Source organism: Furipterus horrens, unplaced genomic scaffold, assembly GCF_987537825.1.
Source record: "Furipterus horrens unplaced genomic scaffold, mFurHor1.1.pri manual_scaffold_2, whole genome shotgun sequence".
NCBI lineage: Eukaryota > Metazoa > Chordata > Mammalia > Chiroptera > Furipteridae > Furipterus > Furipterus horrens.
In genome coordinates, this window is record NW_028327172.1 from 10,694,154 (window position 1) to 10,720,766 (window position 26,613).

Here is a 26,613-nt window from a genome sequence, read left to right on the forward strand (position 1 = left end):
TTCAAAGGCTGCCTTGAAATGGGCCCACCTGCCCATCTCTTGAATGTTTTCTTTTCAGTCTAGCATGTGTTCACTGACAGAACATTTTGGTACTTTTGCCTTTTCCTTAAAATGACATATGAGGGATTCTGGTAGCAATATTTTGCACTGTTCTGTTACATATGGAACTAAATAAGAAATGTTCTTTATTCCTTATTCTAAAAGCAATTAATTTTTTTCTTCGTAAATGCAAATTTCCTAAATCCCTAAGTTAAAAGCTAATAGGGCAGGGGATAGGAGTAGGAATTAGGTGACATTCTAAGCATATATTAGGGCAAATGGAAATTATTATTTTAGAAGGCCTACAGCATTTCAAATATCTGATACATTTTGTTTCTTTTAAAACATATAATTCATTCCCAGTCTATATAAAAAGAATTATATAAGAAATATACAGAATGAATATGAAGAGATTAAATCTCAGACCAATATTAATTTTCTTCTAGAAAATTGTAAATTAAGTACAGTAAGTTGTATAAAAACATTATAAATGTATGTAGAAAAACTGCAAATAATTGCATTCAGAAAGTACCTCTCAGGCTCTTCATCTTCTATAGGGTCTATCATTCATTTGAAGTTACATGCAATACCATGTTTAAAAGCACATATTTATAAAAAATGTACTCATCTCAATCATTAGCTACCCAAATGTATCCCCACTAAGACCTAATGACTTTATTAGCATTGACACTGATATTAAATAAAAATAATATTTAGAATACATATAGTGTTGCAATTATTTTAAAGAATTGACATATATTTGTTAGTATGCACCCCTCACCTTGCAGAATTATTTACAATCGCCAAGATTTGGAAGCAGCTCAGGTGCCCTTCAGTAGATGAGTGGATCAAAAAGCTGTGTTACATTTACACAATGGAATACTACACAGCTGTACGAAAGAAGGAATTCTTACCAGTATTTTGAACTCTGCATCTGATAGATTGCTTATCTCCATTTTGTTTAGTTATTTTTCTGGAGTTTTGATCTGTTCTTTCATTTGGGCTGTGTTTCTTTGTCTCCTCATTTTGGCAGCCTCCCTGTGTTTGTTAGAGGTGCTTTGACTCCATGTCTTGGTAGTGTGGCCTAATGTAGTAGGTGTTCTATAGGGTACATTGGCACAGCCTCCCCTGTCACCCAAGCTGGGTACTCATGGTTTTCCCTTTGTATGGGCTGAATACACCCTCTTCTTGTAGTTGGGCCTTGAGTGCTGTTGGAAGGTCAATGGGCCAGTCAGTGGCAAGGATTGTCTGTGACCACTGACCACCAACCTCTGTCCTCCCTGGATGATCAGCTGTGCAGGGGCAGGGTGATGGTGCCCACTGGGTGCACTGGCATTGGGGTTTTCCAGATGGCACAGGCCAATTTCAGCCTCCACTTGTGTTTTCCTGGGGTCACCCTGCCTGAGCTATAAAGCAATCTGAGATGACTGCTTCTTGTTCTAGGCGAGATTCCCAGGCAAAGCCAAGCAGTGAATCTAGGCTGGCTGCTGTTAGTGTCATGTCTGGGGCCACTTAGCAAGAGGTACAGGGGTTGGGGGCTCACTGCAGCCAGCTGTTACTTATTAGAAAGAATTTAGGAAGTTGTGAAGCATGAGCCATTCATAAGGAAAAGCCATCTTAACAGGTGTAAGTTGGGTGGGATTGTGCCTCAGGCGATCTCCAGGGAGGAGCAAACAGTGTTGGCCAGGGTGATGGAGTCTCAGATATGGCACCTGGCTACCAGCTTTGTTGCTCTATGGCTCTGTTGGGAAGGGTTCAGAAAGGGACAATGTCTTCTCACTGCTTTTCTATCTTGGAGAAAGCTCTCCCCCAGATCTTGTCTTGATGCCAGATTCTTCAGTTCCTCCCTACATGCCACTGATGCCTTTCAAGCTGCTACCCTTGTGCTGGAGCTCTGAGGGAGTGAGTCTGAGTAAGTTTGTGTGTGGGTTCCTTAAGATGAACTGCTTGGGATTCCATCGGTTTCTTCCACTGACTCAATCCCTGCTGATTTTTTCAGCCTGAAGTATGGGGACTTATCTTCCTGGCACTGGAAACCTGGGCTGGGGGGCCTGGTGTGGGGCTGGGACTCCTTTCTCCCAGGATATCCTTCCCAAATTTTTATACACCACACATGGATGTGGGAGCAGCCCATTCCACATCTGATTTCCTCAAATCTGTAGTTGCCAGACTTCCAGTCAACTCAATTTCTAAAGGTTCTGAGTGATGGTTGTTCTATAATTTAGTTGTAATTTTGATGTGGTTGTGCAAAGAGGTGAACCATGTTTACCTATGTCACCATCTTGACCAGAAGCTCCTAGAATCTTTTTTAAAGGGATCCAAGATGGAAGCAGAGTAAGTGAAGGATACACTCACCTCCTCCCAGGACAAATCTGGAATTAAACTAACATATAGAAAAGTCATCGTAATAACCAACTGAAGACTAGCTGAAGAGAATCTTTTTAAAATTAATAATTTACCACACTTAACCCATGGAAAAATTTTCAACAGTTTAATTACTTTTTCTATTATTTATGCCATTTTCATCCTATATTTTGCTTTGCATTAAAATTACCTTAGAATATCACTTCTGGTGTGGCTTTGATCAGTAGATTTGTTAAAATTTATTTTTCATTACATTTGACATACAGTAGTATTACATTAGTGTTAAGTCTACAACATAGTGCTTAGACATTTATATACCACAATGACTAGTACCCACTGAAAACATGTACAGTTTTTATGATATTACTGACTCTATTCACTAATCTGTACTTTATGTCCATGGGTATATTATGACTTAAAGTTTGTACTTTTTTATTTATTGTTTTTCTATTACAGTTGTCCCATTTTTTCCCCTCATTGCTCTCTCCTACCCCACCCACCTACCCTCCCATATTCAGTCCCTATTCTGTTGTCCATGTCTGTGGATCATTCATACTAGTTCCTTGTGAAAGAAGGGGAAGGGTCTAATCAAGTTTGTACTTTTTGATCAGTCAATATTCTTTAACATTTTTGCATATTTACCTTTTGGGTGTTTTTCTTCATTATGTCCTAATTTAATGTTGGGATAATTTTTGTATGCTTAAAACTTGTTTTACTATTTCCTATTATATAGCCTAAAATATTTCTCAGCTTTTGCTTGTTGATACCTTAAAAAATGTCTATTCAGTTGCCTCGCATTTTATAATTTCTCTGAAAAGTTAACCCTGAATCTTACTGTTGTTTCTTTGACTATGAAGTGTCTGTGTGGGGGTTTTCCTGCATTTTTTGGTTTTGGATAATCTGCCCTTCTTGAATATGCCTGTTGAAGACTTTATCAGTTTTGAAAAAAAGATTAGTCCCTTTATCTAATAATATTTATTGTATCTATTCTTTCTTCTTTTTCTAGAATATTAACTACATGTGTGTTTAAGCTTCTATATAATCCAGTTTCTCTTTGAGCCTAAATAACTGCTTACACACAGTTCCACTGTTTTCTCTGTCCCCAAGAGCAGTCACAGGGCACAGGTTCAGAATCAGAATCGGTCCTCCTTTTCGTAGATCAAAATACTTAATATTTGTATTGTTTGGGACACCACCCAAAGTCCCTCCTAATTTCAGAAGTTCTCCATTAAAGTCTGTCCATCTACTATCTATTGTCTATCTATTTATCTTTCTATCTATTGACTATTTATCCATCCACCTATCCACCCCTCTATCTATCACTTATCATCCATTGTTTGCCTGTTCCCATGTCTGTTTATGTGTTTGATCCAGCTGTGCTCAGGCCCAGAATATGGTTAATGCCCTGAAAGGAAATACAGCCATATATGATGAAACCTGCGAAATATCTGCCAAAAGCTCTCCTGGTCTCTGAAGAGCTTGCAGAGCTCTCCATGTGTTGCAGGCCTGCCTTTTCAAGAGTGCCCTTTCACAGTGAGATAGAAGTCAGCCCACTTCTCCATGTCTGTAACTCCCAGGTTCAAAACCACCCCAGTTCTCCTTTTCTATAATAGCTACTTCATTTCATCAACAGATAAAATCTGTATCTTCTCTTGCTTTTCTTGTTATTTTTGCACAAATGTAATTTTAATCACAAGCTACTCCATCCCTCTAGAAGTAAAACTATTCTATCATTTTATAAGCATTTTCCCCCATGTTCCTAACTTTTTATTTGAAACATTTTTACTGTTTATTCTATCACAGTTGCCCCAACTTTTCCTCTTTGCCCCCCCCCCCCACTCAGCCCACCCCTCACTCCCTCAGCCAATCACCACTCTGTTGTCCACGTCCATGGGTCATTCATACATGCTCTTTGACTAATCCCTTCTCATTCCTTTCACCATTCCATCCCCTACCTCCCCTCTTACAGCTGTCCGTCTGTTCCATGTTTCCATGTCTCTGGTTCTATTTTACTTGTTAGTTTATTTTGTTCATTAGATTCCAGTTATAAGTGAGATCATATGGTGTTTGTCTTTCACCAACTGGCTTATTTCACTTAGCATAACAGTTTCATTCCATCTGTGCTATCACAAAACATTTTAAACTTATAGAAGAGATTTAAGAATAATGCAGATTTCAAGAATAAGTAATTATCATTCATGTCTTCTTATATTTCATGTGGATTTCTTGATTGTAGTTCTGTTTTGATCCTATGTCTGTGACATGAATTTAAAGAAATGATCTATTTGCAGGTTAATGCTATGGCTGAAGAAGCCATAGACAAAATGGAGTTGAGTTGGAGTCCTTTTCTACATATTGACCTTTTTGCTGCATCCTTCACATCCTTATTCCTTAGGCTATAAATCAGTGGGTTTAGCATGGGGATCACAAAAGTATAAAACACAGCAGAGACCTTCTCCTGTTCCTGGGAATACTGAGAGCTTGGCTGGATGTAACTAAAGCTTCCAGACCCATAGAATAAGGTCAGAGAAGTCACGTGGGAGACACAAGTGGAGAAGGCTTTGCACCTCCCCTCAGCTGAGTGAATTCTCTGGACGGCAATGATGATGCGGATATAGGAGACCATGATGATAATGGAAGTGAGCACTGCAACGATCCCAGAAAATATCAAAACCAACATCTCATTGTTCTGTGCATCAGAACAAGAGAGCTTCAGAAGAGGGGCGATGTCACAGAAATAATGATTCACAATGTTAGGACCACAGAAGTCTAGTTTGAGCAGACCTATTGTGTGTGTCAGTGAGTTGATGAGCCCACTCAAGTAAGATGCAAGGACCATCTGAATACAAACTTTTTGGGTCATAATGACTGTATACAACAAGGGATTGGCTATTGCTACATAGCGGTCATAAGCCATCATAGACAGGAGGAAGGCTTCTGTGGTTATATAGAACATAAAAAAGAAACTCTGTAGAACACAGCCAGAAAATGTGCTTGACTTGTGCTTTGATAAGAAATTTACCAGCATTTTAGGAGCAAAGACAGTAGAGTAGCAGATATCACAAAAAGAGAGGTTGCTAAGAAAGAAGTACATTGGTGTATGAAGCTGGGTATTTAACCAGATCAAGAAAATCATCCCCCAATTACCTACCAGAGTAATGAAATAAATAAAGGTGAAAATCAAAAAGAGAGGAATCTGCAAATTAGGATTTTCAGTTAAACCTACTAGAAGGAATTCTTTCACACCTGTGTGATTCCAACCTTCCATACCTGCAGGTTTATATAGCTCGTTAGCTGCAGGACAAAATGATGTCACTCAGATGAAAAATAAATGATGATTTCTTCCATGATCCAGTATCCATAATAGTAAGGAGCATTTAGGTTTACCCTGTAGTTAGATGAAGAAGAGAAATTAACTTCAAACAGTGGACCTTATGTGTACTAGATAATCCATCTATAGTGATTCACCCTACTGGAACTAGAGATTATTTTATCCTTGCTTCTCAGTTTGCACAAGATAAAATTGGGATAACGAAATTCTTAGATCATGAAACTATTAATTGTTGAAACTGACATTCATACCTAGATCTGCGTTGTGCCAGTCCTTTGACTCATTGTATGGTATTTTCAAGTCCTCTGATTATATGAACTACAAACTGAATGACATTCTTTTTTTATTGCTGTTGTTATTCTGTGCCTAAATGTCCCTATTTTTCACACCCAGTTTACTCATGAAACAGACTTTCATAGTATTCAACCCACTTCCTTTCCAAATCTCAAGCATCAAAACTTTTTTGCTTCACCTTCTGCTTGGAGGATCAACGACTGTGCTCTCTAAAGAGTTGAGTCAGGAATAGGAGGTAGAAAAACGTTTTCATTTGCTATTTAATATTAAGGCCAATCAAAACATAGCAGTGCGATTTAATTTGAAAACCCTTCCCTTTTGTATTTGTATAATTTCACTCTCACATCTTTGGTTTTCATCAGCATTAAAACAACAAACCCAGAAAACCAATGAAGAGAGGCAAAGCATTGCTATGAGTTACCAAAACTATCTATCATGACATAACTATATCAGATATGTTCTGCTTTCAAAAACATAGGCTTCCACTTAGCTTCACTTGTTTTTTGATGTAATACTAATGCAACAATATTTATGTTAAATATTAATAAATCAATTTATTCATGTATACTTTCATGCATTCAGTCAACATATATTATTTAGTACCGTGTGCCAAGAAATGTTATATTTGCTAGAGATGAAGCAATGAATAAGAAGAATATCATTCTTTCAAGGAGTTTATATTTTATAAAGGAAATAGACAGTGATATATTGTATACAATGATGATAAGTACTGTGAAGAAGAGTAAAGAACGGAGAGTGGACAGTAAGAAATGGTAGGTACTCTACTATAAAGTATATTACTTTCTTATTCCTACTATAACAAGTCAGTTAAAATTAGTGGCTTAAAATAAAAACCATGATTTTTATTCAAGGCACTGTGTTAGGCAGTAGAGATATCAAGAAGGATATATGAGTTGTACTCTTATGGAACTTGAAGTCCACTGAGGTCAGGATTTGGGTAAGCTTGGGATGTAATATTCAGGGTATTTCTAAATCACAACCAAAATCTTTATTCCGTAAGTATACAAGTTCACCCCTCACAAACTGAGACTTTAAATTAGATCCTATTTATATTTTAGATCAGTGAATTTGAGAAGCACAACAAATCCAAATCTAACTGTATCCAATTAAAAGAGGGAATAGTTGGTTGAAAGTGGCAAGAATTTTTTTGTTTTTTAATGAAACATTTTAATGCCACAAAAAAACTTGTTAATAAAACCAGATTATAAAATACAGAATCATAGTTTCATAACTTGGAAATAATCTCAATTTTTAAAAAACAGAGGTCAAGGGACATTTGCGTGTTTCTTAATGGCACACTTTTTCTTCTGCAAGGCCCCTTAGTGTGACAGGAACATCACATCACTGGAGTATGTGAGAACTGAGAAGGATTGAGTTCCCATATAATTCGGCCCTTGACCTGCTGTATATTTTGCCTCTCTACAACAGATCACTTAAAATATGAAGACAACAGAGTTTGTATAATTTTCCCATTGATCTTTCAGAGGAAAACTTGGAGTTCCTGTCAATTTAACTACCATAGATTTCACATAGTAGACGTGAACTGACCTGATATTGATGGACAAGACTCAATAACACCAAGACCCAAGAGAAACAAATGTGACTTAAGAAAGCTGGCAGTCAGATTTCTAGTAACAGCTTTATCTATCAAACTCATAATAGAAAACTATAAACAGCAAAAAGTCTTACCAAGGTTCAAGGTAGAATTTTCTCCTGTGCTGTTGGAATTACAACGAGAACGCAGATCCCTTCTGTCACCGAATGCTGGGCTTTTGCTACCCCTCAGTGTCATCTTCTTGCTAAAAGAAGAGGCAGTTTTAGAATACTAATAATCATGAGAATTCTCTTCAGGAAACAAACACCTGAATAACATTTTAATAATGTAATAGTATGTTCAAATGCAATTTTTCTGAATTTCAGATTAATATCTTGACAAGTCAAGATGAAAAAAAAAGGTGTCTTTTTAAAAACATATGAAATTCCTCCATAGTAATTTATTTTTATTTATGACTCCAAAGAGACATTAGAAAATATATAATAATTGCTGATCAAGGACACAATTACTGATAAAGATGTTGGTGAGAGAAATCATAAAGTTTATTTATCATTGTAGTGAAAAGTGAACACAGCCAAATACTTATAAAAAATGTTAATAATTTTCAAAATAATGATCTTGCCATACTGCAAGTGCATAATTGTTAACCACACCTGAACTCAGTATATGCCCTCATGCAATTTTGCCCACAAAATATAGTTATGTTGACATAATATTGGTTTGGCAAAAAAAGTCCTTTTAGGGTTGTTGTTTTGTTTTTTGTTTTGTAAAATAAAAGACGCATTTTTTTATTTTCATGAATAATTTTATTGATTTGGATATTTTGAGTATTTTGGCTATCTGCCACTATTGGCTTCTAGTGGATAGAGGCCAGAGGTGCTGCTAAACTTCTTCCAATGTATAGACAGCACCACAGCAAAGAATTATTTGGTCAAAATGTCAACAGTACCAAGAAACTTCGTAAACCACTTTTGATGCGTTTGATCAGTCACGGCAGCTTCTCAATATACTGCACACATCTTTTTTGTGTTTCAATTGCAGTTTTACTTTTATTGAAATAATAAAGCATAATACACTGAAAATGTTGGGTATTTTCTTCCATCATCAATATTAAAATGGCTCCACAAAAATTCAATTTTGATAAATTTTTTAAAGGCATGCTGCTATCAGAGCTGTCACAATACAATCTAACAAAATTGTTTTGAATGAAATTAAAGACAACTAAGTGTTACTAAAGCCATCATATGAGAAAAACTAAATGCACTTTTTGACCAATCCAATATTTATAACTGAATTTATTATAGTATATGTTATATATACTTTATTGTTCATAGTATTGCCCATGTTATTTTAGAGTATTATATACAAATAAATATATATATCTGATCAAGTGTTATATGAACTTTGTTATATATATATATATATATATATATAAACTTATACTTTAAAATAATGTGTACTGAATGGTTTATGATTAAAATTGCCTACAAGATGAAAAAACAAATCACACACACACACACACACACACACAGAAAACTTAACAAACAAGAATCACAGTTAAAAATTTAAAACCCACTATCAACAACAACTTTGACATACTGAAAAACCTGAAACTATGTAGCTTAGATAATCTAATTTAAAAGCAAAACATGCTGATTTGAAGACTATTTTCTTCAGGCACACTAGAGTTGTAGTGTGAAGAAGAAGCAGCATGTTGTAGCAAAAAGTCTTGTGCTCAGGGAATCAGTGTCTGTGTGCACACCCAGGTTTGTTACAAGTATGATGTAGTGACAGACTAAGGGGGAATTGAAAATAATTCTTAAAATATCACTAGTGGAATCATAAAATAAAACTAGATCTAAAAGATTTTCAAAAACTATCATTATATAGGATTGGAAAGAAATTAATTTCCCTATAATATAGCTAAAATACATTACAGTTCTCAGATATCCCATTTTCCATAGAATATCTGAAATTTTCCATAAATACACAAGGAGCTTTAGATTTTGTATAAACCAAATATTAAATACCATAAAAATACACACACTCTCTCACACACAAATATTAAATACAGATATTATATAAATATTGCCCTTTTCACAAAATAAGGACATTTGAAAGAAAAATAAACCACAGGTTAGGAAATTTTCTGGCTGTTTGGGAACAGTACTGAAATCATAACAGCGGGTAACAGATTCATTTAGTGGGAAGATAACAGAAAATATCAAAAGCTTAAATAAACCCATGTTATTACTTCCTAAACATACTCACAACCCAGAAAAGTAGAGAGTAAGCAGAGTATTTAGAGAAGACCACATTATCATGATTCTCTAAAGGACTTATTGCTGACAGTAGAGACCTTTTATGTCTGCTTTCTTTTCTTTTGGGGACACAAACTGTGTCTCTTGTGTAGATGGAATCTCAGATGTCCACAGGCTGGATCATGAGCATGTTCTCAGGTGTCTTGGGACTGGGACTAATTGAGTAGCATCTCTCAATAGTTATTCAGTAGATGCTTCTGATTTCACTTTAATAACAGGTACTGTACCCCCTTTATAAATAAAACAATCTTAAAAATGAATATGTTATCTAAAATGGAAACATCTTGGGGTAAAAGCACAATACAGAGAATACATGCCATTGCAAGAACAAAATAAACTAACGAACAAAAAAGAACCACAGGCATGGAAACATACAATAGACTGACAGTGACCAGTGGGGAGGCGAGAGGGGAATAATGGTGGAAAGAAGGGGAAGGCACTAAACAAAGAACAATGTAGGAATGACTCATGGACACAGACAACGGTGTGGAAATTGACTGTGGTAGTCGGGGGTGGGATTGGCAGAGGAGAGCAAAGGGAGAAAAATTAGGACAACTGTAATAAAATAACAATAAAAATGTGAAATAAAAAAAGAACTAAAGAGATGTGTTGGACAACTGTAATAAAATAACAATAAAATGATTTAATAAAAAATATGAAATAAAAAAAGAACTAAAGAGATGTGTTCCATTACATATATGCTACTCAGACAACTGTTGAAATATTCTAATGATGAAAAGAGTGAAGTGTTGTTCTTTGCTTTAAAATGGTAACATTCATACATGCTCTATCTACCTCACTGATTCATTACAAAATTGATATGAATTATGCACGACATCATACTACAAATATTTTAACAATTGTTCATATTAAAGTGTTATGATTACACACACACATAGAATTAATTGAATTGTACGCTCTCCTTTGGGAGAATTTATATAAAATGTATGCTTTCTTTCTGTCTAAAATTCGAGAGGCATCATTGATCTGTGGACAGTGTGAAAATTTTGCATGTATTTCATTAGCTTTTATGTAATTTTATATTTAGCTTTTTATGTAATTTATATTTAGCTCTCTTGAATAATACAAATAATATAAACATTATCTGTGTGTTTGGAAGGAATTGTAGATGGTTTTGTACAGTTATGCTGTTAATTCATTAACATGTCTTAGGTATTTTAGCGTAAAAGTAGAGTAAGTTATAATATGTGCAGATAAATAAAGTAATGAAATCTTGGGTCAATCCAAATATTGCACAAAATTTAAAGGATTATGACATTATTATACAGTTGTGAAGATACTAATAAAACAGCATGTCTTTAGATACAAAATGGAAGATATTACCATATGATAAGAGAAAAAATTTAATTAGAACTAATAGCAAAGCATTAGTTACAAATTATGGTATGACTCTTCCACCATACTTAACAATGTTTGCAACCAAAAGAAAGTTGGGTTCTCAATTAATATTTACTCCCTGTCTTTCTCTTTATGCCATCAATGAGGCAAACATCTCATTTGTGTCAAGAAAATATTTTTATTTCTGAAAAAATATTTATGAATGTATTCCTCTGAAGATAAATATTATTTAAGTATGACCTGAAAATTATTTTGTCTGATCTCACCAGAAAAATTGGCATTATTCAACTCATTCCATAGAACTCATTTGCCCCTATCCTCCAATGCTCAATGTAAATAAAATAAAGATAGAGAGTTAATACATAGACTTTATTTATGACCTGAATTAAATGTACATACTTTTACAAAAGAAATACAAGGTTTAGTATTTTAAGTTTGTGTATTACTTTTATGACTGAAATGTAATATACAGAGTGTCCAAAAAAATGTATATACACTTTAAATAATTAAGTCGCTGTTTATTAAAATACATTTTATTTTCAAAATCTAATAGGATCTACAGATATTATTTACTTGTTTTGTCAACCCCTGTTTTCAAACTGACATCCATTCTGGTCCAGGCACTGCTGACAACGTGAAGCAATGGAATCGCAAACATCACGAAACAGCAAGATAGGCATCCCCCCTCCCCACTACCATCACGATGTTAGATCCTACCTTGATGAGATCTTGCCAAAGAGGTGGATTGGATGAAGGGGGTTCATAGAATACCCTGCGCGTTCACCAGACCTCATACCACTGGACTTTTTTTAAATGGGGGTACATACTTAAAAGACAAAGTCTACGCTCTGAAACCTGCAACAGTCGCTGAATTGAGAGCAGCCATGGAACGAGAATGCACACAAATACCAAACAAAATGTTTCTTGATGTTTGCGACTCCATTGCTTCGCATTGTCAGCAGTGCCTGGACGTCAGTTTGAAAACAGGTGTCGACAAAACAATTAAATAACGTCTGTAGATTCTATAACATTTTGGAAATGAAATGTATTTTAATAAACGCCGACTTTACAATTACATAAAGTGTGTATACATTTTTGGGGGACACCTTGTAGGTTCTGAGATTTCTCTCTCCTTATAGACAGAAGCAGAAAAGTAAGTTTAATTACTTGTAATTGTCACAAGCATCCTACTTTACTCTAATTTCTTCTCAACTGTGGTTTATTTTATAAAACATATATTCAACTTTAATTTTACATATTTTTATTTTTTATTATTTTATTTTATTGTTTTTCAAATAGTTGTCCCAATTTCCCCCATTGCTCTCCCTGCCCCTCCCACTACCACCTCCACTCTCAATTTTCTCTGTTTATGGGTATTATCAGAATAGATCTTAGAAATGAAATGGAATTAGGGAAATAATGCAAAACAAAATTAATAAAAATCACATCTGAGATGTTCTCACCAAATTATTATGCTGAAGTATGTTCAGGCAGTGACTTCACTCTAATGGTGAAGTCATAGACAGTGACTTCACTCTAATGGTGAAGCCATTTCTTTGACCATTTGCTTTATGGTCAAGGAAATAGTCTTGAACAAGTTTAGTGATTGCATCCTAGGGAAAATTTTGCCTCTGAGATGTTTGGCAATGTTTGGACACATTTTGGTTATCATAAATAGGTGGTCTCCTACTAGCATCTACTGAGTAAAGACCCGAGATACTGCTAAACAGCCTACAATGTACAAGGTAGGCTTCTCTTCACCATTACCTGCACTCCCCCCAAAATAAGGATTGACCCAAAATGTTAATAGTGCTGCTATTACAAACTTCAAGCTAGATAAACTCATAGTAATTTATAGTTTACAAATACATCATAGTTTACTTATTTTAAACTAATTTATCTTGGAAAATGAAAAATTACTCTTAGGTTAAATAGGTCCCTATTAAAGTGGCTGATATGCTTCTTCATGCATCCTATGTCCTTTAACATAATGGAAGAATGATTAGAAGTTAGCTCATTTGACATTATTCTTTTCAATGTTTTTTTAAACATAGAGTGCACTAAAATTAAAAGGCTGATTCAGAATAAAACATATACCAGGTGCTATATAGGTATTGATAAATAAACCAAAATATATATTCCTTGCTGCCAAGGAGCTTTAAATATAAGTGAGTTGACAGACAAGTCAGTGTATACATTCAATGCAACATGATAAAGAACAGTATAATAAATCAATGTACAAACTAATTGGAGAGTAAACATTACTATTTATTTTAGTTCAGGAATGTTTCAGAGTAGAATAACTTTAGAGGGAAGATTTCCATAAGAGAGGCCAAAAGTATTTCAAAAGAGTGAGGAGGCAAAGTTATCTTTATTGTTGGAAATAAATTCAAAATAGTTGACACACATGGCATAGTACTGATTGATGATGAGATTGGAAGAGCAGGCTATGCTTTGCATTTTTTCAGTGATTTAAATCCAGTTTTTTTCTAATAGTTTTTTTGAGGGCATTTTTTACATCCTTGTTTCTGAAGCTGTAGATTATTGGGTTAAACATGGGGAAAACAACGGTATAAAACACCGCCACTACTTTATCCGTATTTGGGGAATAGCTAGTGGTGGGACGTAAGTACATAAATAGGAGTGACCCGTAGAATAAGGTGACTGCCATGAGATGGGAAGCACAGGTGGAGAATGTTCTGCTTCTGCCACCTGAGGGCTTCATGCTCAAAATAGTGATGAGGATGCAAATGTAAGAGATAAATATGACCACGAAAGTGCTGGTCTGGATGAAGCCACATAAGACAAAGAGCAGAAGCTCATTGATACGGGTGTCTGCACATGATAAAGCCAGGAGAGGTGGGATATCACAGAAAAAATGGTTGACAACATTGGAGCCACAAAAGGGCAGCATGAATGTGAGGCAGACGTGTACCGCCGAAGTCACACTTCCACTGAAGTATGCCAGCACAATGAAGCAGATACAGACTCTCCTGGACAGAAGTGTAGGATAGCGCAGTGGTTTACAGATGGCCGCGTAGCGGTCATATGCCATCGCCGCCAGGATAAGGCACTCAGCATCAGCAAAGCAACCGAAGAAAAACATCTGTAGTGCACAGCCAGGGGGAGAGATGCTTTTCCTGGATGCTAAGAAATCCACCAGCATTTTAGGAGTGATTGCTGTAGAATAGCTGATGTCTAAGAAAGACAAGTTGCCAAGAAAATAATACATGGGGGTTTGCAGGCTTGAATTGATGTTAACTAGGATTACTAAGCCCATATTTCCTACCACAGTTAGTGTATATATTATGAGAAATAGCAAGAATAAAGTGACTCTGAGAGGTAGGTAATCCGTGAACCCAACAAGTAGGAACTCAGTTGGCATTGTATAATTACTTTCCAGCATCTTCTTTGTTTTCTTGGTTTTCTCATACAAAATAGATGGTGTAAGAATATGTGAGTTCAATTGAGTGACCAATAAACCAAGAATATTTTTATTCTCCCTGCTAAAGAAATAAATAGAAGGATAATAAAACCACAGTCATGGCATTTTCTATGACATATTTGGTTTGCTTTAATTTTCATCATTTTCTTTAAAAGAGGTAATTAGAAATTATCATTGATACCAGAGGATGTTATTCAGAGGTGGTGTTTTGAGACGTGGTAAGTCTTCAAAAGCTGCACACGTTAGGAAGTGGAGTTAGTTCCTTACAAGCTGAAAGGGAATGAATGTAGCTCAGTTAAAAATACCTGCTAGAATTAAGAAAATTGGAAAAATTATTAAAGGCAAACTTCTAGGATTTCAATCCTAAAGTCATATTCTTCCGTGTAAAAGAATGTAGAGTTGAGAAAAATAGTAGAAAAAAGAGCTCACCCATAAACTAGATTAATTCGACAGAAGAATATCTGTGATTTGGGGAGAGAGCTTAACATAACAGTTAAGAGTTCAGTAGTTATGGAAGAGTTCACTGGTTCAAATCTTAGCTTTGCTGCTTACTGGTTATGTGAGCTTTATAAAGTTATTTAACAATCCTTTGATGACCAGAGGAACAAATGAGCAGAGAATTGTAAAACATTTATGTAACTGGTACATAATAAACACTAATGTGAATATTTGTTAAATAAAATTTATTTAAACAAATAAATTGACTTTGTGTTTCTTTTTAATTATTTATCCAATAGCTTGACATATTAATATTTTTGTCTCAAAATTTGTCTAACCTTTGGCATTGTGGATACCCAATCTGACTCTCTTACAAAGAAAACCCACTGTGGTTTTGCTTGTGTGCTGTGTCCAAGTGCATTGTTTAGCAGCAATATATTTTTTAAACATACTTTGTATTTCCTCTTCTCTGTAGTTTATGTCTCTTTCTTATCTCCAAGATATGACAATGTCTAGTGAGATGTCCCAGAAACATTAAGTATTTTGAAAAACAACTGTATCTGCAGTTGTTAATAAACTGCTAAACTGGATTTATATAGGAAAATATATATTATATAGCCAGAAAGAAAAATAATCAAGAAAAAACATAATGAATGCAAATAAGAAATGTTATGAGGGAATGGAATATTCACCAAATATTCTAAGATTTTTAATGTTAGAAATAATTTAATTGAGAAACACTGTAGTGAATAATAATGCAATGAATGATGGAGCTCTATTCTATTGGCCATGCCTGGTAACCTCAGAATTCCCCCAAAATGACCTGCAGTCTTCTAGATGCATTGAGAAGTCAGTCTTTGAGAACCAGATCTTAACAGAAAGAAGTTGACTTGGAAAAGATGAAAAGTGGATGTCTGAAACTATAGTGAAAGAGGGGGGAAAATTCATGTATCTCTCCCTTGCAAATGTAATTTCCAAGATTTATATAAAATCTCACTTTTGTATCTTTATGTTCTTTTTTTCAGAAACAGTGGTTAAAAATTAATTCAGTGGTTAAAAACCTGTAATTAACTTGCTGTATATGTCGTCGGCAGCCGTCCGTCTCGAGAGACGATGGTGTAGCTTCCCAAGAGTCTATCTGCACCGCCGAGAATGGTTGTGCAGTCCGACTCGGGAGTGACACGGTATCTGTCTCCTCCCGTGTTGAATCGACATCTTGCGATGACGCTGGAGTGTCCTCTCCAGTGAAGCTGAAGCTACAGAGCCTGGGCAGGGTGATATGGAGGGTCTGCTGTTGCCCATGCAGCAGACCCCCCCTCTCTTCGCAGCTGAAGGGTCCAAGGGAAAGACGGAGTCAATACAGCTTGGCTTCAGGTGCGCCGCAGGAGTTGCCGGTGTTGACTACAACGTCAAACCGCCTTAGGGACTCCGGCTCCGGATTTTCTGTCGGGGTTTACTCCCTTAGCCTTTCCCCTGAAGAGGTATGCCGCAAGGCAGCGGAGTTGCTGTATATGTATTCTATATTAAACTTATGTAAGGAATTTTCACATATTTAATGTTTAGAGAATACAACGATTATAAGATTTTCCTCTAAGAATCAGTAAATAACAAAAACAGGCCAAATTTAGGAGATTCTATATGGTTGGTTCCCAAAGATTTGATCTAAGAAGGTATTGCTATCATCATTGGCTTTTGATTGCAAGAGGAACAACACTTGACACTGAGACCTCCAGGTCACCCGATTTGCCTGCTTGTGAGGCTTGATTTGGTATCGCTGGTACAGAAGAGACCATAGCAAGCAAGAATATGAACCAAGTAAGTAAGTGTCTGGAGACCTGGGCTCTAATTCTGCTTCTACTATTAAAAATCATGCCATCACATCCACATTTCCACCATCAGACCTACTCTATTTATTGTGTGGAGCCATCTATTGTGGGCAAATGAGACTGTGCATATTCAAGAGCTCCATAGTTGTTTAGTAAAGTTTTATATTTCTTTGTTGGAAACAACAAACTAAATAGACCTAAAAACTTAAAACTACACAAACTCTCACCAAAAAGAAATGAATTATAACCATCAGCACTATCACAACAAAGACAAACTATGCTTTTTTCTTTGAATAGTTTTCACTCAAGGTTTCTATAAACTAAAGCCCTTTTATGTTCTGCTATAATACCTAGTTATCTGAATTGTGGATGATGATGATGATGATGATGATGATGATGATGATGATGATGAAAGCAATCAATAATAGCTAACATTATGGTGAGTGGGCCACTATATTTTCTAAGCACCCAAAGTGCATCATTTTGTTTAATCCTCATATTGTACCATGAGATGAGTATTATTATTTCTGTCCTCACAAATGATAAAACTGAAGTACAGAGATATAATTAAGTTGCCCAGGTATATATAAACAAAATCCAGGTTTCACTTCAAAACCAAAATAGTATGGTGCCTGTGATGTTGAAATATTTTCTACTGTTACAAAAATGTTATCAGATGTGACTTGAAAATACAATGTTAATGCTAGAAAGGACCTCAGCAATTATCTCACCCACACCCTTATTTTTTAGATTGAGTGACTACGTCTCCTTCACAAGATTAGCCAAGTGACATATTTGTCAACCAGTGATGTTAATCAGCATTATCTTATATCTATAAGTGGGTTATGGGATCAGAGTCTGACTTTCCTTCCTTGAGTACCCAAGAACCTAAAAACTGTGTAGAGGGTTTGTTGAGTAAAAGAATGAAATCCCAGGACTACTTCACTTCTTTTGAAGGATTCATGTCACAGTACTTTGAGCTGAGATCAGAATAATCTCCTAAAATAAGTTGAGCCCCACGGATTTCCAGGGAAATCTCATCTAACAAAGCTGTCATTGGTACCCATGAGTGGATTTTTATTTGCTACTCTATTAGACGTATGAATGTGGAATGTGGTCTCTTTCTCTCCTTTTCCAATGGCATTGTGCTATAGCAGTTAGACACACTGGATTTAGAAATAGGAAAAATTGAGTTAACCTCAGATGCCACATCTAATGTTCTACAAGTCATTGAACTTCTGTATACCTTAATTTCTTTGTTTTGTTTAACTGGCCTGTTGATATACCATGAGGTTGAAACCAGGATTAAACTAGATAACATAACACTATTTACAGAGCTCATTACATTATAGATTCATAAAATATATTGAATATCATCTATTATTACTATTAATGCCATTATGATTATCGATAAGTTAAATCTGATTTCAAAATCACAAGTTCTCTGAGTTGACAGTTATAGAAATGTTGTGTATTGGTTTGTGTTGATTTCAAATACACTTGTTCATAACTTAAGTAAAGTCATTTTGACCTACTTGTTTATGGCTTAAGTGACACCATTTTGATCTACAGTAAGTCCTCACTTAAGATAGGTTCTTGAAACTTTGGGGCAGTGATGTCTAACAGAACTAGTTTTACCCTAGACTAATTGATATAAACAAGGTTAAGTTCCTACAGCATCACATCAAAACTATGATGAAATGGCACTGAACAAAATGGAATTATTAGACCTGCCATACCTGGTTATGGCTTAAGTGAGGTTTTCCGATCTAAAGGTGAATTTGTTTACTTTGGGGAAGCCATCTCAGGCCTCAAAATTTTTAAACCTCAAAACCTCAAATACCAAGAATTTATGAGGACTTATTGAGACTGTTTGGTCTGGGCAAGGCTAATTTTTATTGATCTAAGTAGATTTTCACATACCTTGGGACATTAGCTCCTGTCATTTGAAGGCTAGTCTTTGCTGAAAGTAGAGAAAACCATGCATCAGTCTCATGAAGGAGGTCATCTGGGACATTAGCTCCTGTCATTTGAAGGCTAGTCTTTGCTGAAAGTAGAGAAAACCATGCATCAGTCTCATGAAGGAGGTCATCTTGCTGCCGACATCAGTCTCTGTTCTCATAATTCTCTACCAACAAGGGACTTGAAATTAACGCTGGCAACTGGACATCAGCTCTTGTTTGGCTAAGCAGACCCTTCCAAGAGCCAATTCACACAAAGGTACACCTCAGCAAAAGTAGGACTTTATTTCTTTCATCTCCCTTCTGCCTGGAACAATAGCATAATGAATCTATCATTAGTTTGGAGTAAGTTATTTTGTTGTTGACTCATTAAGAGATGATATCCTATATGCTATTGGCTTGTGAAATATCTTTGTTATAAATTACAATTCCTGTGATTAACCTGTGTTAAATAAATTATTGGCAAAAACAATCTCAATCTCTGAGATTGCCTCATATAAAACATGGAACAAACATAAAATAAGCCCACTCTATGTGACTATGTGTATATGCCCATAACAACTGAGGTCTGTCTTACTGATGAGGCTTAATTTACTTGTTCAATTTAATTAGACCATTGGACTTTCCCAAATTCCAAAATAGATACAGTCATCTTCCCCCTCATAGCAATAAGGAACACAGTGAATCAGACAGTGATTTTTGGAAACTGTCATGGTTAAGGTAAGGTTGGAATCATGCCTCCACCATCTCCTACCCACTCCTCCAGCCCAGAGAGAGTCAGTAAAGAGGCATGATATCTAAGGCAACATTATCGTTGTGATATTCACACAAGACATTTGGTTGATGTTTTAGAGAATCAGTCACTTACCTCACCAGCATCTAGAATTTTGAGTTACAGAAGGTGTTTTGTATGAGACACTGACAACATTTCTCCCCAGTTTTTACAAATAGATCTTACAAGGAATGGGTATTTATTGTGTAGTCTGTGACAAGTGGGACATTACCTCAAGGTAATCCCCAACCCCAGGAGGACTTTGAATAAACAATTACTTCTGTTCCAGGGATGTGGCTTGAATGCTTTATTTTAAATAAGAAAAATGAAAAAGCAACATAATCGACTATAATATAGCCAATGACAATATAACATATGTCTCCTTCACTGGGAGATGTTTGATTAAAACAATAAATCCTTAAATTATACCAAAAATGTTATTTATCTTGCTGATCTAACTAGCTCTCCAAATACCTTGGGACATTAGCTCCTATCAAGATAATTGTTTATCTTGACCTCTATCAGATACTCAAAGACACTTTAAAGTATTTATTTATGTAAGAAAATCTTAAAGCACAAGTTCAACACCATTAAGAATCCCAGGCACCCGAATTTTATTTTTGTTTCTCAATTATCTGAGGGACTGAAATAAGCTATGTCTTGAATGATGAGATACCAAAGTAAGAGCTTATGATTCAGGCAACCTGGATTTGAATGTTATTTTTGTCACTTCGTAACTATGAGCTACTTTTTTATTCTTTTTTTTTCTTTGTTCGTTTTCCTATTACAGTTGTCCCACTTTTTTCCCTTTTGCTTCCCCACACCCTGCCCACTCCCCTCCCACAGTCAGTCCCCACCCAGTTGTCCATGTCCATGGTTCATTTATACCTGTTCTTTGACTAGATTCTTTATATTACCTTTTTATTCCCCCACTAAAAAATTTTGTTTCTTTCTCTATTAGAGTTTTTTCCCTATTTCTTCCCCGCCAGCTGTCCACCCCTTCTCCCAGTCAGTCCCCACCCAGTTGTCCATGTTCATGGGTCATTTATACATGTTCTTTGACTAGACCCTTCCACTTCTTACCCCCTTCTCTCCATCCCCCCTACCCCTCCCCCCTTGTCACTGTTAGTCTACTCCTTGTTAACATACCTCTGATTCAATTTTTCTCATTTCTTTGTGTTGTTCATTAGTCTCCTGTATTAGGTGATATCATATGGTATTTTTCTCTCACCGCTTGGCATAATTCTCTCTAGTTCCATCCATGTTGTTGCAAATGGTAGAAGTTCCTTCTTTCTTTCTGCTGCATAGTACTCCATTGTGTAAATGTACCACAGTTTTTTGATCCACTCATCTACAGATGGGCACTTAGGCTGTTTCCAGCACTTGGCTATTGTAAATAGTGCTGCTATGAACATAAGGGTGCATAGGTTCTTTTGAATTGGTGTTTCAAGATTCTTTGGATGTATTCCTAGCAACGGAATTGCTGGCTCAAAAGGCAGCTCCATTTTTAGTTTTCTGAGGAAATTCCAAACTGTTTTCCATAGTGGCTGCACCAGTCTGCATTCCCACCAGCAATGCACCAGGGTTCCCGTTTCTCCACATCCTCACCAACACTTGTTGTTTGTTGATTTGTTGATGATGGCCATTCTGACTGGTGTGAGGTGGTATCTCATTGTGGTTTCTATTTGCATCTCTCTGATGGCTAGTGATGTTGAGCGTTCTTTCATGTGTCTATGAACCCTCTGTATGTCCTCCTTGGAGAACTGTTTATTCAGGACCTTCGCCCATTTTTTAAATTGGGTTCTCTGTCTTCTTGGTGTTGAGTCATATAAGTTCTTTATATATTTTGGTGTATATATACTTTTTTATTCTTACTTTTACTAATTTGTAAATTGTGAATAATAATTGTCCACCTCACCAGTTTCTTGTGAGGATTGATATAACAAATGTAAATACTTTGCCCTTGTTCAGGAGATTTTACTCACTTGATGACTTGTAGCTTTCTTTTGCAATTACAGCAATGTAATATACACATGCATCATTGCTTTAAACTGAAAACCCACTGAATGGCCATCAGTTGCTGATACATCTATTGATGGGCTACTAGTTAATAATAAAAGGAAAAACTGATAAAAGTAACCCCATAGTGGATCTCAAAATATTGTAATGAGGGACAGAAGCCAGACTCACAAGGCTACACACTCTATGATTCCACACATGGTGGTCACATCCTGGAAAGGGAAAAAGCATGACAGAAGTCACACCAATGTTATCTCAGTGGTTATCAGAGGCCAGGAGGTTGTGTGGAGCTGTCTAATAGGGCATGATGGAATTTGTTAGGTTGGATGAAATATTATGTCTTGATGGTGGTGGTGGTTACAAGACAGTAGGTGTTTGTCAAAAAACTATACACCTAAAAACAGTAATAATTTACTGTAAAACACCAATGGCACAATAAACCTGACTAAAAAACTGAGGTTCCACCTCATTATGTAACCATTTTTTTAAACTGAAATATTTTTTATTTATTATTTTTTTCTGCTTCTTCCTGAAAGAAACCTTTTTCAAGATTTTTAATTATAATATCTTGTTCAGTAAGTTAAATCTCCTTTTTTGGTTTTTGCTTTATTTAAGGTTTAATAATATTAATCTCTTCTTTCTTTATAACAGTCACTGATTCCCCTGATATGATACTCAGCATGCTGATTCTCTTTCCATTTTTCTTCATTCACATTTCTGGTAGCTCAGTTATAAATATTTTTAAGGACTTTCATATTTTAAATTGTTAAATTCCATACTTTAGTAAATAAATGCTATGTATTTGATAGAAGTCAATAAATGGCAGTTTTAAGGCTTGCTGTTGGGAACTTTATGAATCAAGTTCTTAAGCAGCATCGAACACTATGTCAGATTTTTCTTTAGATGCAGAGATACCCTAACTGCTTTGAAGTCTGGAAGATTGTATTTATTAGAAGATATACATACACAAATATATGTATCATATGTACATATATGTGCCTGTGTATAACCTAAGTAATTAAGATAAATGTTACATAAAACTTGACAGAGAAATTAAGTAGCTCGGTATTCATTCTTTTGTATAAGATTGGGTTCAGGTTTACTCTCCCACTTCTTAACTGTTTGCTCATTGGAAAATCATTTAATACATTTATGTCTTGTTTTCCACATCTACAAAATATGTAAAACAATAATGCCAATCTCAAAGACTGGTGTAGAGGCTAATTGCTAATTCAAATGGATAATTGTGATATAGTACCTCATAATTGCATTGTGAGTTCTCTTCATAATTGCATTGTGAGTTCTCTGTGCAAATAAACGCTCCATGCATCTGGGTAAGTGATGTGCTTTATTTCATTTTGTTTTGCTTGTGAATTGGGATCTAAAAAAACTGTAATTTCACTCTCTTGTAGGATAAGAATTTAAGGTAATAATTGAGAAAAACACGATTTTAAAATTATAAAAAAAGAAATTCAGTTTTTATTCAATGTCCTATTTGCTCAGGAAATAGTTTTGCTTTAAATGTTGTACAATGGATATTAGTTTTCTTTTATCATTAATTTCACTCCAGAAGAGAGTTGGATTAGAGGTAAAATTACCAAGAAAAATGGAGGGTCACATACAGACACACACACACACCACATACACTGAAAAGAAAAATAATTTGGTGGTGAGCTATGCCCATTTGGAATAAGCTAAAAATACAAAAAGAGAGGCAATGTAATTGGCAATTAAATTTTTTTCTACTTTGGAGAAGACTTTAGGTAAAATAGTTATCAGGAACCACTTCATAATGTAATGTTTGATTCCATATATATGCATGTGATTATATTTTCTTTTCTTTTGAGACAAAGTTTCTGCCTCTGGAGGTTTGACTCTACAAATAAATGCTATAATATAGTCCCTGTGGTTACCCAATTTTCTTTTAGGAAAGCAAAATAAAAGTGGAGCAACATATATTTACTCAGAAGGTGCCTCAGATTTTTACATATAGGTAATGCAAGTTTTCACTGCATTTAAAAATAAAACTTTTCTTTTTTAAATCTTTTAGTTACAACTCAGAACTGCTGATAAACAAAGAAAATGATAAACTACACTGGTGAGACATTGGGGAGAAAGCTATAAGGATTTGGAGCTGTTATTCACTGAAGTGAACAGGTAACATCTGCTACAACAAGGCATTAATTTGATAGAGTACATTGTAACTAAAACAATAGTTTGATGAAACATGAAAAACGCATTCTTCAGGATATGATGGATGTCAAAATATTGGTCATTTGAAATGGTCACTATTTTTGCTGCAAGGGTACACGAGAGTTATTTTCAGAAGGCAAGGAATGAACTTGGGAGTTGAAGAATAAACAGAGTGATCTTGAGGAGAAAAATTATTTAAGTAAACACTACACACCTGTTTAGAAAACTGGAGATAATTCGGCAAGGATGTTTTTATCTTTCATATTTTGGATGTGGGCTGGTAGAGAAAATGTAGAACAATGTGTGTTGGTTGGGTTTGCAGAAACTTAAGTGGACTATGTACTCTTGACCTGCAAGGTGAGAGGCCCAAACCCAGGTTCAGTACAGACAATTGCTTAATAAAGTCAAATACTTGTCCCTTAGTCCACTAATTTTCCTCTAACTTGAGTAACTATTTATTAGGCCATATTGTCCAAGGTTTACTTCCATTTGTAAATGTCTTCATTACCATTTCTATTTTTCTTGGCAAATTTTGAAAAAGGAAAGTTAACTTAATGCAAGTTTAAACAAATTACCTTTGTAATACATGACCAGAACAAATTATACTTTGGTGACTGAGTTCATCCTGCTGGGATTAGCAGACACAGTGGAGCTACAGATTATCCTCTTCTTGCTCTTTTTTATGATTTACACACTGACAGTTTGGGGGAATGTTGGGATGATCCTCCTAATAAGGACTGATTCTCGACTTCACACACCCATGTATTTCTTCCTGGCTAACCTTTCCTTTGTGGACATTTGTTATTCATCCACCATCACCCCAAAGATGCTGGTGGACTTATTGTCAGAAGAGAAAACCATCTCCTTTGCTGGCTGCTTTCTGCAGATGTACTTCTTCATTGCTTTGGCCACAACAGAATGCATCCTCTTTGGATTGATGGCCTATGACCGTTATGTGGCCATATGCAACCCTCTCCTTTACCCCTTGGTCATGTCCAGGGCAGTCTGCCTGAAAATGGCAGCAGGGGCTTTCACAGCAGGACTGTTGAATTCCATGGTGAACACAAGCTATATGAGCAGCCTGCCATTCTGCAGTTCCAATGTCATCCACCACTTCTTCTGTGACAGCCCTCCACTTTTTAAGCTCTCGTGTTCTGACACACACCTGTATGAAAGCATCATATCCACTTTTGCTGGAGTGAATATGGTCGGAACTCTGCTGATCATCCTCGCATCCTACTCCTACATTCTCCTCTCCGTCTTCCGTATGCATTCAGGGGAGGGGAAGCACAGAGCTTTCTCAACCTGTGCCTCTCACCTGACAGCTATAATTCTGTTCTATTCCACCGCTATCTATACTTATCTGAGACCTACTTCCAGCTACTCCCTGGGTCAGGACAAAGTGGCTTCTGTGTTCTACACAGTAGTGATCCCTATGTTAAATCCTCTGATCTACAGCCTCCGGAATAAGGACGTAAAGAAGGCTTTGCGGAATGTAATTTATACGAGGAAGAGGATGCTTTCATTTATGTGATTGATAGGTTAATTTTCTGAACCTAGCACAGTATTTAACAAACTTTCAAAGGCTGGGTCAAGGGTGAGTACTTTATTAGAATATTTTTAAGTAATCACTTTCTGTAATGGTGAAGTATATATATTGCATGAGGAAAATTACCTTAAATTTACCTAAGTATAAGGTAAATTACCAAACTTATATAAGACCATGGATCCTCCTCTAACAATTCTGTGTGTTCAGTGCATCCCCCCAAATAAGGTCTGTATGTAATAATACCTTCATTAAGAAAAGAAAGGTATAGATTGTTTAGCAACACAAGTTGCAATATCACATGATACTAGCCACAGAAAATATTTGTAATTCCATATCAGTTTTTCCCATATGCATTATTATACACCATTTATGATTTGTGTGAATTGTGACATACTACATATCAAATTTAAATTGTAAAACCATTGTGACTTTAAATTATTAGACTGGTAGAGGTTTTATCATGGTTTCCTTTCTTTAGATGTTGAGAATATTTATTAAACTCTCTCTTGTTAATGTAAAATGTTTTTGCCTTTTTGGTATGCTCTCTATTGCTTTTTCTTTTTCTAATTCTTCCAATACATTTTTTTATTTGAATGAGTAATGTTACCACATTCCCTAAATATACAGATATCAATCAATGTTTTGCTTTATTTAATGTTTTTTGAGTAATTTATTTTATTAAAATTAGTGAAAAATTTGAAATGTATGCCTTTACAATGCATTTTGGTCAATATTTTCATTAGTGGTTAAGAAATACTAAATAGAGTCTAACTTTAAAACCTGTAAATCTCACAAAGTGGGAACAGTCAGCCAACAAGATGAAAGGAATAAAAAAAATCTATATTCAAGAATTGCAGACAATATCAGGGGCATTCAGGGGGAAAGTAGGGACAACGGTAATAGATAGAGCAACAATTTAAAAAATGGAAAAAATAAAATTAAAAAGAGATGAGGCATTTAAAAAAAAAGAATTGCATATATACAAATAAACAACTCATATAATATGATATTATGAATAGCTGGAGTCATGCATTAAATATTTGCATATACTGGCACTGGGCAAGAAAGGGTTTCCTCAATCAGCCTGGTCTGCACAAACTCTGCATTTTCCAAAGGACTTCAGGAC

The 26,613-nt window shown here is 35.5% G+C and overlaps 3 protein-coding genes across 3 annotated transcripts; 1 reads left to right on the plus strand and 2 right to left on the minus strand.

Moving 5' to 3' along the window:
* Positions 1-4,684: 4,684 nt before the first annotated feature.
* On the minus strand, positions 4,685-5,671 carry LOC150017824 (olfactory receptor 5J3-like). Its single transcript, XM_090267548.1, has one exon. It carries the CDS (start codon positions 5,669-5,671, stop codon positions 4,685-4,687), a length of 987 nt encoding a protein of 328 aa, XP_090123674.1.
* Positions 5,672-13,748: 8,077 nt separating this feature from the next.
* Positions 13,749-14,690, minus strand: LOC150017825 (olfactory receptor 5AS1-like). The gene has a single exon (XM_090267249.1). The coding sequence runs from the start codon at positions 14,688-14,690 to the stop codon at positions 13,749-13,751; it is 942 nt and encodes a 313-aa protein (XP_090123375.1).
* A 9,834-nt stretch (positions 14,691-24,524) lies between these two features.
* On the plus strand, positions 24,525-25,472 carry LOC150017826 (olfactory receptor 5F1-like). The gene has a single exon (XM_090267549.1). The coding sequence runs from the start codon at positions 24,525-24,527 to the stop codon at positions 25,470-25,472; it is 948 nt and encodes a 315-aa protein (XP_090123675.1).
* The last annotated feature ends 1,141 nt before the right edge of the window (positions 25,473-26,613 follow it).